General features: G+C 38.1%; 1 protein-coding gene across 6 annotated transcripts in view; it reads right to left on the bottom strand.

The window, feature by feature from the left end:
- Positions 1 to 16,651, bottom strand: part of RELN (reelin) — an 895,263-nt gene that overhangs the window by 28,051 nt on the left and 850,561 nt on the right. For 4 of the 6 annotated variants that reach the window (XM_073652257.1, XM_073652259.1, XM_073652260.1 and 1 more), the window contains 11 exons: positions 15,330 to 15,523; positions 11,975 to 12,231; positions 11,080 to 11,234; positions 9,330 to 9,544; positions 4,555 to 4,732; positions 3,689 to 3,864; positions 3,431 to 3,534; positions 2,518 to 2,760; positions 1,636 to 1,811; positions 673 to 746; positions 202 to 363 (listed from right to left, as the gene is read on the bottom strand). In XM_073652257.1, the coding sequence (XP_073508358.1) occupies positions 202 to 363; positions 673 to 746; positions 1,636 to 1,811; positions 2,518 to 2,760; positions 3,431 to 3,534; positions 3,689 to 3,864; positions 4,555 to 4,732; positions 9,330 to 9,544; positions 11,080 to 11,234; positions 11,975 to 12,231; positions 15,330 to 15,523 (1,934 nt within the window). The remainder of the gene's footprint in view (positions 1 to 201; positions 364 to 672; positions 747 to 1,635; positions 1,812 to 2,517; positions 2,761 to 3,430; positions 3,535 to 3,688; positions 3,865 to 4,554; positions 4,733 to 9,329; positions 9,545 to 11,079; positions 11,235 to 11,974; positions 12,232 to 15,329; positions 15,524 to 16,651) is intronic. The other 2 variants (XM_073652258.1, XM_073652262.1) reach the window with 1 other exon arrangement.

Below are 16,651 nucleotides of genomic sequence, written 5' to 3'. Positions count from 1 at the left end.
ATGTCTGGCCCTTTTGCAACAGTATTATTTGCACTTTGCAAGAGTATCCTAATAGTACACACTTGAAAATAAATTCCAAAGTTTTGCTGCCATCTTCTGTAAAATACCAAACAAGTGGAAATCCTTATTATGCTAAAATATCACAAGAGAAAAGTAATCGCAGGAGAATTATTCTTTTGGTATTCTATGACTACTGCATACCTAGAGGAAACATAATCTGGAAGTTGCAGCGTTACTCTTTTCCAGGCTGAGCTGTTGATGGAGTTATAGACTGTGGCTTCATGGAACTGGAATGGAGAGCAGCCAATGCTATTTGATGAGGAAGGAAGACAATGTGTCTGAACCAGCTGCCACATATCCGTTCTGTTAGAAATAATAAACAGAAGAAAAGGTCAATTAGAGAAATACAATTCTAATGAGAAGTGTTGCAAATCGAGCACACATATAATAGCCAATAGCGATTGGAAAATCTTTGAAAGTCGCCTTGTCAGCATTTCTCTTACAGACTCATTTTTGCACATACACAAAATTTAGGCAGATAGAAGTGTTACACATGGAGACCAGCTTCAGCAATGAGTTCCAATATAATTGTTATGTGACTTCACTTTGGTAACTAGCACATCTGTTTGTGAAGATTACTGTAGCAATACAATAAAATATTTTCTCTCTTACCTGGCATCCTTTGTATACTCAAGCATAACTGAATGAAGATCAACACATGAATTTGCTTCACAACCAACCACAATCTGAAAAAAAAGATAAAGGAAGGATGTAGTTGGAAGGAAACTAAATAGCGAAGTATATGACAATGGAAAAAAGCAAGGTGCAGTGGATATAACAAAGTCATGAATATCAGCAATCATTTACATATCTTTGGAAAACATAGACAGTAAACACTTGTAATATAAGTTTGCAAGCATTCTACCGATCATTCAATGCAAATGACTCTGAGAGAAGTAGCCAACTGCTCCCAAAGATCAATCCCTACCAATCTAACATTTATCACTTTTCAAGTGGATAAGTGATCAATGTTTATGGCTAGAATACCCCCTTAAATTTGCTTTAAAATGACTGTGCTAAGATCAAAAAGTGACTATTAGCATTCACAGTCACTGTCAAGTGTTTATGAAAATCAAAGTGTTTCAAATATGATAGAACAGTAAAATGATTTTATACACAATTATACTTTATAGCAAAAGAAACTAGAAAACTGCATTTATAAACTATAACGATTGTGTACATCTTTGATTACTTCAGTCACTTGTCCTTCAAATTGTTCCTACAAAATGTATAGAATAGTGACCCTCAATTATTTATATTTGCCACTGTACTTTAATTTTCCCTTTAGGTAATACAGTATTTGCTATGAACTAGCCTTCTAAGCTTCAGTTACTTGAAAGAGAATTCTAGATTTTGACTAACATGGCTTTCTAAGGCGAATGTTCATCTTTAAGCCCCCATTTTCATTAACAGTGTACTGTACTGATTAATATATATTGTACATATATCGGTTCATCCGATAATGAGTTCCAGATTATGTACATACTCTAGCCATAGAGTAAAACAGCAAAATTAATTGGCACAGAATGTAGGACCTTAATAAACATTTAAAAGAAGGCGGAATAGAAATCTTACCCTGAACTGCATCATGTAGCCAGGTTGTATAATGAGTTCTCTGGAGGACAATATATTGTGTGTTTTGTCCTTCTTTTTGTTTGGCCAATACAAATGGAATGATGGGTTGCCACAAAAACCAGCTGTTCTAACAGCATTGGGGTAGAAACTCCAATGTTCATCATGGGACGTACCTTCTAGTAGGAGAAAAAGTATTAATGATTTTTAGATATCATGGGTAGTTTTACACTAAACTGCAAATATACTAATAAAAAAATAATTTTTTATAACTTCGGATAAAATGTGTTCTGTTTTGCATGTATAATAATAAATATTAGCAATAGACTAAAAAGTGAAGAATGATGACTGATGGTATAAGAAGAAATAAGAGTAGAATTTTTTGTTTCCTGGAAAAGTGCAGCCCTGCATTAAAATTCAACCTTTTTTGATACACTTTAAAAACAGTGCCTGTCCATCTTAGGTGGTCTGAGTGTCACCAATCTTCCTAGAATATGAAATATGAAGTGAGTGCTAAACTTAGATACTTGAATTTTCTATTTCCAGGAATATTTAAAGTAAATATTAACACCATGCAGGATTCTCCGTTGCCGAAGCCGGGAGCAGGCGGGCGCGTACCGCAAGTATGTGATTTGGATACATGCGGTCACGTGCCGACTAGACATGAGCAGCCTTGCTGTATACAAGGGTATTAAGTGAGGCTGGACACATATAGTCAGAATGTGGCCAGAAGTATGCAAATTGCATACCAGACGCTCCAGGCGCAGGCACCGGAGAATTCTCACAACACACACTGCAAAGATTCGCAAGTCAGCAGTCACATAGAGTGACTGCAGACTTGTACCCTAAGGCTGGAAAAGCACTTTAACATAGTTATAAACATACCATCATCAAATGTGTCAACAAGCTGACTCGGGTTGATTTCAGCTCCTCCAATTAATATGTTATCAAGGGCCCACTGAGATCGATCCGGACTTGGGACCACATAACTGTTGCTGATAGTAAAGGGCTGCCACCATCGCAATCGAGTTGTGTTGGTTTGGGCATGATCTGGAATAAGTATGTAATCATAGCGAACTGCCATGTATTTCTGGTAATCCATCTCATGAAGCAGTGTCCAAGAGATACCTACAAAGAGATAAAATAGACCTATAATTGTTTCGTTTTTAATTTGAATGCACCTTAGCCAAAATGTTTTAATGTGAAATACATTCACATATACTGGATGTACAAGTAATGCTGATTTGGAAGAATTTAATAAAAGTTAACCTCATTCAGGACGCTATAAGAGATCTCTGCTTGTTTGGCTATTTAAAATATTAAGGTTTAAAAAATGAGAGGTTGCTTCAGTTGTGATAAGTGTCTTCGAAAACAATGTTACTATCCCACTTCATTGCCATGCAGTACTCAAAAGAGTAGTTACATCTGAGAACGGAAACTCATTCAAAGGAAGGTCATGTGTCTATGACAGGTTACTGTATTGGCTAATTTACTAGATATTTCATATATTTGAAATGCACAGTATCGTTTTATGTTGTATATTTTTACAAAATTAATTCAAAGGTTTTTTTAAATGTCATATTTGCAGTCAGGAAATATTCTAACCTCCAAACTTTTTCTGAACTAGATGGACTTGTGGCTTTTTAAAAAAAATTACTTTGTAACTGTAACCAGCAAATCAGCGATATTTTATTGGCAAATTGGCAAAAAATATATACATAAGAATTAATGAAATTCTACTAACTTATTTAATTTTGTCATATGCCAACATACTTTCATTCAGTCAGTAAAAGCCTACCTCCATCAGTCGAATAATCTAACAGAACACCTTCTTTCCTACATGTTGGTTTATGGCAAGATGTTATATTTTCACTGCCAATTCTTGCCCAATATTGAACAAACCTAGAAGAATAATATTTATTTAATGTATCAGTTAGTGATATAATTAGACATGGATATATTTATCCTCTACTGTGAATGATACAATTGTCATTATGGTTCTATATGAAATATTTGGGGTCAATACATAATCACATACAATTTTACTGAGCCTTACTTTGCTCCCCTTAAATCTAGATCCTGGGTGACGGCTTGCCGAATGGCAGATGACCAAAAATAAAGGGCGGTGTCCTCAGCTAGGATACCACAATCAGTGCATGTTTTTCCACCCTCCATAGACAGCCAAGAATCAGGTTTGAGATCATCACTGTCAAAGCGCTCCTTCAGAAATGTCTGTAAATCAGAGCATTCATTTTACAACAGATAGATTTAGCAAATATCATGAGGCAAAGAATTACTTAACATATGGTAAAAAGCGAATTAAAGGGAATTGTCAAAATATTATCTAGCACTATTTCCTAATATCCCATGTTATCCATCGTTTTAAATATTTCCTAAATATTGAGGTTTAGGAAGACACATTTCCTGACCATAGCCTGACACCTTCTGCTTCATAAAGATCAGTTTCAGAAGCTATCACCTAATAAAAACATGAGTCAGATAACACAGGATCCCCTGCAAGCTCAGAACATTGCCCTAAAGAAGCCAATCACTTGCCTCCAGTTTCTGATGTGGCTGCTGGGAAGCATATCTTCTAAATGTTTTTAACAGAGCAGAAGCTAAGCTGCCTCCATGATCATCCACTAATAAGCATGTTAGTACTCTTTTTCTTCCTTTTTTACGGCTCATTGGTCACACCAATATTTTGCCCCAAATTGCGCAGTTCACTTTTTTATTAAGTTTCGTGTATTTACAAATACTCCTAATCAAGCACCTTAAATGTTATTTAAAAAATGTCTAGTAAAGCAAAAAAACTTGGCGTGTCATTTACAGTATATGTACTTTATTTTTTTTACACTTGTCACAAGATTCTTGATGACATTTTTACTAGTACGTCTCCACTAGTAAATGTATGGTACTCACCTTTATGGGATGGGACAGATAACAGTTTGGCCCAGAGTATCCTGGATCACAAATGCACTGCTCTTTCAAGCAATCCCCATGACCATTACAGTTGTCCAAGCAGCCAGGTCCAATGTATAAATTATCAATTCCCCACTGCATATCTGAATACTTCTGGTAAAATCGAAACCTAACAGGACTATAAGGAAAAGTAGTGTTAAAACTGGGCAACAGAAGAAATTGCAATACTTCATTAAATGGCAGAGTTTTGAGTGTTGAAGGAGAAAGTCGATGCCAACAAGTCACTCAGCCTTATTCAAGCCATTTAAATACATGACTAGTACTACAAATCAAAACTGTCATTGACACACTTATAGTAGCAGCCTAGCAAATTAGTTTTGCACATACAATACTACCTCATCATGTTCCATACATACATTTTGAGCCCTTTATAATAGGTAGCAGTGTCACGTAATGGCAGGTCTGACTACCAGTCCAGCACATGCTCTTTTAGAACAGCAGGTCTAGGTCACTGCTGTATCACTGCCGTAGGACTCAAGTCCTATGAGCACCTATAGTGTTATGAGACTGGGCGCTCGGCAAAGCTTAGAGGCATAATGGAAAATGTAATCTGCATTTGGCCATATCAGAGGAGAATAAAGAGTCAAGTAGGCACAAATCCCCAAACTGGAACATCACTTAAAACAAACAAAACATAACAAAATGAGCACATACACTACAGCAAGTAAATAAGTAAATAGTAATAGTACATGTAAATAACAGGGTACTTAGTTAATGCTATTTTCATCAAAAAAAGCATAAAAGCCATCCATAAAAGTTTATGGCTATTATGCTTTTTTGATCAAAATAACATTGACTAAGTACCCTATGTTATTTACATGTACTATTACTATTTATTTATTTACTTACTGTAGGCTATATGCTCATTTTGTTATGTTTGTTTTTCTTGGTTTTTGTCTGTGAAATGGCCACAGTATGAACGTGCCCTTATACTTTGCACGTATACCAGCTTATAGTCCGTTTCACTTCCTTGGTTCTGCATCAATTAAAACAGGAATACACAAAGCATACACAAGAGCCTTTACATTACTATTTCTGCAGACAATAAAATTGCTGGAGTGCTACTTTAATAGAGGATATATGTGATTTTACACCAGCAAAAGCATCTGGCTCAGAGATTATTAGGTCTTTGAGCTCACATCAATTTAGAAGTGATAACATTTTCACACTTCTTATCTATCAGCTATATCACATAATTAATGTTATTTTCCTTAAGATCTGTCTGTTTTTTTATTGTTATTTCTTCAAACGTACATTAATTACTACAGTTGCATCTCACTACATTAGAATATCATCAAAAACTTAATTTATTTCAGTTCTTCAATACAAAAAGTGAAACTCATATTATATAGAGTCATTACAACCAGAGTGATCTATTTCAAGTGTTTATTTCTGTTAATGTTGATGATTATGGCTTACAGCCAATGAAAACACAAAACACATTATCTCAGTAAATTAAAATTCTTAACAAAAAACACCTGCAAAGGCTTCCTAAGCGTTTAAAAAGGTCCCTTAGTCTGTTTCAGTAGGCTCCACAATCATGGGGAAGACTGCTGACTTGACAGATGTCCAGAAGGCAGTCATTGACACTAAGTAAATGAAAGTAAGTTTTGCATTTCATTTGGAAATCAAGGTCCCAGAGTCTGGAGGAAGAGTGGAGAGGCACACAATCCAAGCTGCTTGAGGTCTAGTGTGAAGTTTCCACCATCAGTGATGGTTTGGGGAGCCATGTCATCCGCTGGTGTAGGTCCACTGTGTTTTATCAACACAAAAGTCAGCACAGCCGTCTACCAGGAAATTTTAGAGCACTTCATGCTTCCCTCTGCCGACAAGCTTTTTGGAGATGGAAATTTCATTCTCCAGCAGGACTTGGCACCTGTCCACACTGCCAAAAGTACCAATACCTGGTTTACAAACAACAGTATCACTGTGCTTGATTGGCCAGCAAACTCGCCTGACCTTAACCCCATAGAGAATCTATGGGGTATTGTCAAGAGGAAGATAAGAGACACCAGGCCCAACGACCTCAGCAGTGTTTCACTTTTTGTATTGAAGAACTGAAATAAATTAACTTTTTGATAATATTTTAATTTAGTGAGAGGCACCTGTATTTCTGTTACTTTATTGTTTTTATGTATATAATAGAATCATCAAAAAACTTTTGCACAGTACTAAATATACAGTATATAGTTAGTATATTCAGCACTTTATGTTATGTAGCATGATGTGAACATTGCTTTACACAGGCAAATGATATGCAGAAAGAATGTTCAAAGCAACGTTGTTGCTTCTATCTGATTACCAGAAAAATACTTCCAATCATGTACTATATATAGAGGGATCTAGTCTGATGTTCAACATAGTTCAGGCAGAATGAATCCCATGACAGGTTCCTTTTAACACAATACCAACATTTTTATCTACATATATTGTTCTCCTATTTACCCGGTCAAAAATGTAAAGACATGGAATATTTCAATGTGGGTCTCATTATTAAGAATATAACTGGTTCGGGCTGACCCGAAAAAAAAATATTGTAAGGCAAAAACAAAAGTCTTGATACAATCAAATAAACCATGTGAGCAAATTATTTCAGAAGCAAAAACAACAATTAAATATTAATAATCATATACATATTGTAAGATACCCCAGTTACTCATCTGCTGCTTCTTGTTAATTCATACACAGCTGTTCGCCGTGTCTGGCATATGGCTGGTGTGCAGCACAATATCATGATATCATTTGTCTTGATACACAGGCATATATACAAATGGGAAATCTCTCAGAATGATACACTAGTCAATTTTCTACCCTGAAAACTCTCCATAAACAGCCATCCCTATGAAAACTATTAGAACTGCCCTGGAAAGAATACATTTAGTAGAAACCCGGGACTTAGGAGGGGTTATCTCATGAAGTCATGCTTTATTCATATGTCCTTCTTGAGCCACTATGTTGAAGCAGCTTCCACTATGGTGAACCAGGCCCACTGATATATTATATGTTCAGCCATTTGTATTAAAAGTTACCATGTACTACATTTCACATAATTTGCTCCCCTTTCTGATAACAGCTAGTAGATGTCAGACCCCTGTAGACAGACTAATCGCCAAGATGGCTTCTTTCTTAGCAAGATACTGTTTCCAAAATGTATCCCCTTTAAAGGAACCTTTCATGACCCTAAACACTGTTAACCTGCAGATATGGGATTAATCTGCAGGTTAATAGCGTTCTAAAGCCATGTGGCTGCTGCATTGACAACACGGCTATTAGGAGGAAATTAACTTTATTTCTCTCGGCAGCCTATGGCTTTCAATTATAGAGGTGCGGCCGGCGCAGCTTCAGTCACCACTCAGCACATAGTGAGCGGCAACTGTAACCACACACCCCACACTGGGTGATAGCTGGCTCTACACTGCTGAACTGGCTGTCAGTCAGTGTCGGGGCATGATTACAGTTGCCGCTCACTATGTACTGAGCAGTGACTGACTGAAAGCTGGAATAAAGTTAATTTCCTCCTGGCAGCTGCACGGCTTTAGACCTGCAGATTAACACCATAACTGCTGGTTAATAACGTTTAGTGACATGACAGGTTCACTCTAAATCCTCACAATGGCTCTGATAAATCCATACCTGTGATATTCACAATGAACATGAATAGCTCACCATAATGGCGCTGTCCAAAATGCAAGACACCTCCCTTAGCAAAAGCAATCACAATGGAGTTTCCACATGTGTGTAACAGGTGCTAATGATGGACATAAAAATAAGGTAGATATTGGTTTACAATGTTATTTTGCAATGCTGGAGACCTCGGTTCAAATTCCCCCCAAGGACAACATCTGCAAGGAGTTTGTATGTACCCCCCATGTTTGCGGTGGTTTCCTCCGGGTTCTCCGGTTTCCTCCCACACTCCAAAGACATACTGATAGGAAATGTAGATTGTGAGCCCCAATAGGAACAGCGATGATAACGTCTATAAAGCGCTGTGGAATTAATGGTGCTATATAAGTGAGTAAAATAGATAATAAATATTGAAATTTGACAAGTCTTCATATTTATTTCATTAGAGCACTTATCTCCTAAGGAAACGTGCCCATGACGTGTTATCGCAATAGTAGATGTCAGGGAACAGTTAGCCTATGTGTATGCAGGCTGGTTCATTCAGTCACATTGTGTACAAGACCCCTTATAAAATAATGTTATTTTTGAGGCATTCAAGTCTATAAATCACAAACTTCAAAGCCCCTTACAGAATAGCATGATTTCTTAACTCAAAGTAAATAAGTAAATCCTATCAGTATATCAGTAGAGCAACCAGTGTGTTTCACTGAGATTTCTCAAATTATATATCTATTGATTGATCAATTGAAATATAATATTTATGGCCTAGTTTGAGGCTTCCACTAATTAATTATTTCTACTGAATTAGATGATAAGCATGTTCACATATACCAATCAGTCTGCCAACCATTACTGAACCATTTTTTGTCAAAGGGAAGAAAATCTGCCTTAAAAAACTGAGAAATTGATAAAGTTGTCATTCTTTACTATAACAATCTGATGCTCAAAATAGAAACAAACCAAACAAACTTAGATCTTGATGTCCAGTACATATACACCTATAGATCATATTGGTTACAACTTAATATAAAACTGTGATAGAAAATGCATATTTGACAAAAACTAAGCCAAACCATAGTTCAGTGACTCACTTTCCAATGAGGTTTATCGGTAGAGGATAGATGACACGTTTCCATCCTTTCGATGGAAAAAACACTGATGGCTGTGACACACTCCCAGAGCATTTTGGGTCAGCAGGTAAACACTGTGGAACTAGGTAACTCCAGCTCACACCAAAGTCAGTGGAGTACTGTACATGTACATTGTTCGGCACATTCTTCTCGGAGGTCTTGCAGCCAACTGCTATCTGTTATATAAAAAAGCACAATGAAATGTCAGTTTTCCCAGCGCAGTGTTATCTGCTGCCAATGGTCACTTCTCCTGTAATGCTAAAGGCCCCGTCACACTTAGCGACGCTGCAACGATCCCGACAATGATATGACTTGTCAGGGATCGTTGCTGCGTCCCTATGTGGTCGCTGGTGAGCTGTCAAACAGGCAGGCTCACCAACGATCAGGGGAGGAGCGACATCGTGGAAAGAATTTTTCCACGATGTCCTGCTCCTGGTTACCAGCCTGCTGCTGAAGCAGGAGCAGGCTGGTAACCATGGTAAACATCGGGTTACTAGGGGCACACGCGCACCTAGTAACCCGATGTTTACCATGGTTACCACTCTGCTACAGTGAGCGGGAGGTTACCGCTCACTTTAGCAGGCTCGTAACCATGATAAACAACGGGTTACTAGGTGCTCGTGTGCCCCTAGTAACCCGAAATCCAGGTATGAAAAACTTGTTGCATCATTCCCAAGAAGACTCATGGCTGTACTAGTTCAAAAGGGTGCTTCTACTAAATATTGAGCAAAGGGTCTGAATACTTATGACCATGTGATATTTCAGTTTTTCTTTTTTAATAAATTTGCAAAAATTTCTACATTTCTGTTTTCAGTCAAGATGGAGTGCAGAGTGTACTTTAATGAGAAAAAAAATTAACATTTTAGAATTTACCAAATGGCTGCAATGAAACAAAGAGTGAAAAATGTAAAGGGGTCTGAATACTTTCCGTACCCACTATATATATTTGGGATAAAATCAGATTGATCCCTGTATTTTATGGAACAATTGCCAACAGTAGGAGGATAGGAGCAGCAGTACAGGTAAATCCAACAGCCTTCTCTGGGTAGTTTGGCTTCTGTATTTGTACAGTGTGTAGTAAGAGACTCAGATTAACCCTTTATAAAATTTTGTGTCCTCCTATTAGCAGAGTAACCCTTTATAAACAGCTATGTCCTCTTCCTTTAGTTGGTCTGCAGCATACACAAAGCATCTTATTACATGTGTGATACATAGTAATAGTTCAGACTCCTGATTGAAGGAAGGAACAGTTTTTGCCTGATTTGTTTTCTCACTGATTCAATTCTAATTGAGACAGATTTGTGAAATCATCCATGTTTGTGAATCTGGTTAGGAGAATTTAGAAGAAAAATAACTTATGGTAATCAAATTTCTCATTGTATTCAATGGACAAGCAACTTGGCAAAACATTGAATCCACCCTAAATCCTGCATGATTCCATTTACCATTCAGATGCTGTAGAATCATCCTCCCTCTCATAAGTGCTACAACCTCGCCAGATTTTGAGCTCATTTTGGAAAAGTTAAACTTTTGCATCTTTGTAAGACTAAAAGAAATAAATTGATTTGCTAATGACAAGTATTTCAGAAAAGTCATGTAGACACTTCTTACATTTTTCTCAGAACAGATAGGTCTTCTGTAATGATTCCTGTACGTAAGCAAAAATGGAATGAAATATTAAAAAAAAAATCCAGGAATAGAAAACATTTACCTTAAACTGCATGATCCAGTTTTCTGCAGGTGTCAGATCATGGGTTACTGTGTACACTTCTCTGCCATCATGGCTTCCACAGATCATTACACCATCAGGTGAGTCACAGAATCTCTCAATACTGCAGTCATCATGGAAAAGCCAATGCTCATTCACTGTTGAATAAAAAAGCATTCAACCTTAAGGTTTAACAGTGGAGCGTTTTACACACTATGAAGAGGCAGGTTTTCTGACACATTGACAAAAGAAAAGAAACACGAGTATCTATCTGAACTCGTATACTGTATGTAAATACAGTAACTAATGTTTAATAACTACTAAAACCCATTAGCACCTGAAAAAAATGTAATTACAAGACAGTTCACATAAAAGCTGCTTCCCGGTTCTCTGGAAAGTGCCAATGAGTTGTCAGCAGCCGTGTGTTTTATTTGTGAAACTGTGAATGATGCTAAAGCAAATGTAGTACATTTTAAATTATTATTTTTTTCTTTTTACATTGGCTTCCATTTGTCTATTGCTGTCCACATGAATGCAGGGCGTTTGCTTTGCCAGAGAGTTTAAATGTATTATTTTACATAGTGTATGTTTATTCGAAAAGCACATAAAAAAGAGGAATTTGTATGCTATGATTTAAAGGAAGTGTCTCCGATAAGAAATAAAGTGTGTGTTCCTACTGTCCAAAGGCTGTGTTTGGTATTGCAGCTCAGCTCAATGCAAATGCTCTATTCAAGAGCGACTATGTTCTGCACCTCCTTATCTGATCTACAGTAGGTATTCTGCAAAGACAAACACTGCTATAGTATATTATATTCTCCAGTATGTATTGCCATGAACATAACCTAGTACGTGAGTAGAAACATATTACAACAGCTAATATCATAGTGTTATTAAATACCTGCAGTTTTTTCTTCACCAAAAAAATCAAAGGCTATCCTCCCAATGGGGCCTGCATCAGCTGGTGTGCGCTCATGTTGTGGAAGTGGAGCACTACTGAATGTGTCTAACATCACTGTACTCTGATCTACAGATCCAGATATCAAAACATTGTCGATTGCCCAATCATTTTGGTCTAAGCCATCATGCTTAGGCTGCCACCAGCGGAATCGAGTGCCAATTGTCTTAGCACTGGGGGGCAGGAGAATATTCACAAAGCTGCAAAGATAAAAACATGATCATTATGTATCTCATATTAGGCTCACGCTGTTATAGACAGAAAATGGCTATTTTACAAAACTGCAAGATACAAAGTAGCATTCTGCAAGAATACACCTAAGAAGCTATAATCTGTAACTTGACTTGTGTGATACATTTTAAGGGTGCTTTCTCATATGCCCCTTTGATGCAGGTTCTAAAACCAAAACTGCTGAATCTAAAAAAAAGAGTAGAACCTATCTCCTTTAACGATCAACTCCTGACATTAGCTTCAAAAACTGAATGAATAACTTAAGCGAAAAAGCACCCATATCCCCTTTACATTTCTGCCTGCTCTATTAGCAATTTTTAATAGGGTTGAAAAAAACAACTTTACCTTTACTACAAAACATCATGTGTTCTTTTTAAATAGTCTGTTCAATTAATACTAACTTATAAACCACTTCTCCAAAGCGTTTGATACCGTGCCACACAAAAGGTTGGTATATAAAATGAGAATGCTTGGTCTGGGGGATAATGTGTGCAAGTGGGTAAATAGCTGGCTGAGTGATAGAAAGCAGAGGGTGGTTATCAATGGAGTAAGCTCAGGGTGCGTCAGGGTTACTAGCGGGGTGCCTCAAGGGTCTGTCTTGGGCCCTATATTATTTAATATATTTATTAATGATCTAGTGGAAGGGTTGCATAGTAAAATAGCAATATTTGCAGATGATACTAAACTTTGTAAAGTAGTTAATACAGATGAGGATAGGGCACAGCTACAGGAGGATTTAGATAAATTGGGGAGTTGGGCCAAAAAAATGGCAAATGGGGTTCAATGCTGATAAATGTAAGGTCATGCACATGGGAAAGAAAAACAGCAGTCACCCATACATATTAAATGGGAAACCGTTGGGGAAATCTGACATGGAGAAGGACCTGGGCGTCTTGGTTAACAGCAAATTAAATTGGAGTGCCCAGTATCAGGCACTAGCTGCGAAGGCAAATAGAGTCATGGCATGCATCAGAAGAGGAATAGGCGCATATGATGAGAACATTGTTCTTCCACTGTATAAAGCGCTGGTAAGGCCGCACTTAGAATATTGTGCACAGTTCTGGGCTCCAGTGCTCAGGAAAGATACTGGAGCTAGAGAGGGTACAAAGGAGGGCGACTAAGGTAATAAAGGGAATGGAGGGACTAGAATACCCAGAGAGGTTGTCAAAATTAAGCCTATTTACGTTGGAAAAGAGAAGGCTTAGGGGAGACCTCATAAACATATATAAATACATCAGGGGGCAGTACAGAGATCTCTCCCATGACCTGTTTATACCAAGGATGGTGACAAAGATGAGGGGGCACACTATGCGTCTGGAGGAAAGGAGGTTCCTGCACCAGCATAGAAGGGGATTCTTTACGGTCAGAGCCGTGAGACTCTGGAACTCTCTGGGAGAGGAAGTGGTGATGTCCAACTCACTTAATGAGTTCAAGAGAGGCCTGGACGCCTTTCTTGAGAACAATAAAATTACATCTTATGCTTAGCGATAGTTAATTAATCCAGGGATTTAATCTGACTGCCAGATTGGAGTCGGGAAGTGAATTTTTCCTCATTGATGTAAATTGGCCTATACCGCATGTTTTTTTTTTGCCTTCCCCTGGATCAACGCTGCGGAATCGCTGCAGTGCACAAGAAATAGGCTGAACTGGATGGACGCTTGTCTTTTTTCGGCCTTATAAACTATGTAACTATGTAACTAAGAGTTACTAAACAAGTTACATACTGAGTGTCATTTTATAGAAGAACAGTAGGGGGAGCTGTGATATAACAATATATAACTATGCTTATCATCACAAGCACAAACCTTCCACTGCCAGGACATTAAGGAAGGTTATAAACTTGTTTCCCTTTATTTGTGCTTTAAAGTTCGTATTATTTTTCTTCATAATAATACTATTCACAAATTTTCAGGTCTACTAACCATGTTTAATAAATATATAATAATACCAGTCAATTCCAATATTGTTGTTTAGTAGAATGTAAAATTATAAGGACAAGGGATGGGATTTCAATTTGTAACAACAGGTTGTCTACTTTGCTAGAAAGAAATGCATATGGGATGCCTACAATGTAGCACTCTGCAAAAAATTATTCCTAGGTAATATACAAAAATAGGAATTAAAATTAATAGAGCTATACAAATAAATCCTATTCTTTAGTATGCAGTAACGAGACAGAATAAACATGTACAGACATTGACTCACATGTGACATTTTCTCTTATCGTAGACGTTCTCTTTTATTTTCTCCATCTAGCCCTGACCACCCTTACAACTTTTCCTGGACGCAACAGGTCTCTGCAGTTTGCTATTCCAGACTTTGTCTGAGTATAGAGTATAAGTATGTGCAAAAACAAAGAGCCAAATCCCTCATAGTTCTATACCCTGCAGCTTTAATATAATCACGCTAAACACTGATTACACTACACACTGTGGAACCTGAATATAATTACATTAAACACTATGCCCCCTGAAAAAAAGTGCCACATAGTACCTCCTGAAAATGTTACTGGCATATAGAGTGCCACCTGATAACATAAATGTCACAAAGTGCTACCTGTAAATATTACTGACATATATTTTGTCCTTTGGATACATTACTAGCAAGTATAGTTTCTCCTGAAAAACATTAGTGTCACATAATGCCCCTTAAAAACATTACTAGTAGATATAGTGCTCCCTGAAAACATCACCAGAGAGTGCCCCCATAACATTAGTGAAGCAGCTTGCCGAGAAGGCCTGCTTCTATCTGCACCCTTATCATGTTCAGCCTTATACTGTAGCCACATCTTAAAGACACAGATAGAATAGATTCAGGGAATAGGGTTGGGGGGTTGGATCAGCATCCTGCTTCTCCTCTGTTCTGTGAACAAGCAGCAATAACGCCAGTTGTGGTGTATTTTTGTAATATAAATCTATTGCAAAGGATAAATCTTCTGAGGACATCTGCATCGTGACGAAAACAACATAGGCATGCTGCATATTTGAAAATTTGAAACCCGGATGCTAGATCAATGTACGGAAAACTTGGGAAAAGTAGAAATGGGTCATATATTTTGCATATATACCCTGGTTTGCTGTATTGATCATAAAAGATTTCCATTAATAGGTCCCAGGTGATGCCTCCATTTACAGAATACTCCAGCAATACACCTTGATTACGGCTGTGAGGAGTTATCAGACAACCATACATGAAATAGAACTGGATGAATTCAGCACTGGTGAGATTCAAATCCACAGTGACTAAAAGACGACTGCAGCCCTGTGCAAAAAAAAAAAAGTTCAATACAAAAGTCAGACAGCAACAAAATCTACAGACTAGATAGAGGATGCAGATCTGGGTGCCTACAGACCACTTGTACACTAAAGAGGCATGACCTAGATAAAGGACACCGGAGCTTCACCATGATATGTCTGTAGCATGTAGCGTGGTTTTGAAAAGCAATTAGTGGTGAGCGAGCACTAAAATGCTCAGGTACTCGTTGCTCGGGTCAAGCACATTGGAATACTCGGGTGCTTGACCCGAGCAAGGAGCCCAATGTAAGTCTATGGGAAACTCGAGCATTTTTCAGGCGGCTCCCCCTGGCGGTCTGCAGAGGGCCAGAAAATTGCCCAAATCGATGGGAACAGTGGTCAAATGACATGGGAACAGCATGGGGAAGACCCCTGGAAGCATCTCTGACTCCCAGATCACTGCTGTCAGCAACGTGGTCAGAGTTTTACGGACTCACAACAAAACATACAAAAACTAAACCAAAATGGATTTTTCTGGGAAATATGTTAAAGAACATCCTTTCCAGGGTAATGATTTGTATATAAGGCAAAATAAATAGCCAAAAACAAAAATACTCCTTCACAACTTGGGCTATGTTCACACGTAGCGTTTTTGATGCGTTTTTGCACTTTTGCATTGCTTTCAGCCAAGACAAATGCATTCACCAGGAAATGTCATTTTAACATTTTACAACCTTATCTGGTGATGTGGTGTGTGACACATCATTAGACACATGCATACAGTGCTGAAAAGACATGGGAACAACATGGGGAAGACCTCTGGAAGCATCTCTGACTCCCAGGTCACTGCCTAAAAGTGTGCCCATTATAAGTGATCCTTGGTGCATGCGAAGATGCCTCCCGCCATGCACCTGCCGTTGCAGACTTGCATGGTCCACGTCCTTGTCCCACTGCACTGTTTAGTTGTCCCTACCTCATTCCTTGGAATGCAAGCGCAAGTATGCAGGCAGCCACCCACCCACCCACAGGCTGCAATACTATACTGCCAAATTTTTGACAGCTGCTTGCACTTGAAATGTGGCCTTTTAGGCTCGTGGAGGCGGAAGCTTTTCATAACCTCATGCCGGCGGCGGCCGGGTGTCCATACTCGGTCCCC

The sequence above is a fragment of the Phyllobates terribilis genome, unplaced genomic scaffold (assembly GCF_046119375.1).
Source record: "Phyllobates terribilis strain yellow unplaced genomic scaffold, ASM4611937v1 Scaffold_11__3_contigs__length_659146591, whole genome shotgun sequence".
Taxonomy (NCBI): Eukaryota; Metazoa; Chordata; class Amphibia; order Anura; family Dendrobatidae; genus Phyllobates; species Phyllobates terribilis.
Note: the sequence above shows the minus strand (reverse complement) of the source record. Positions and strands in the feature narration are given on the sequence as shown.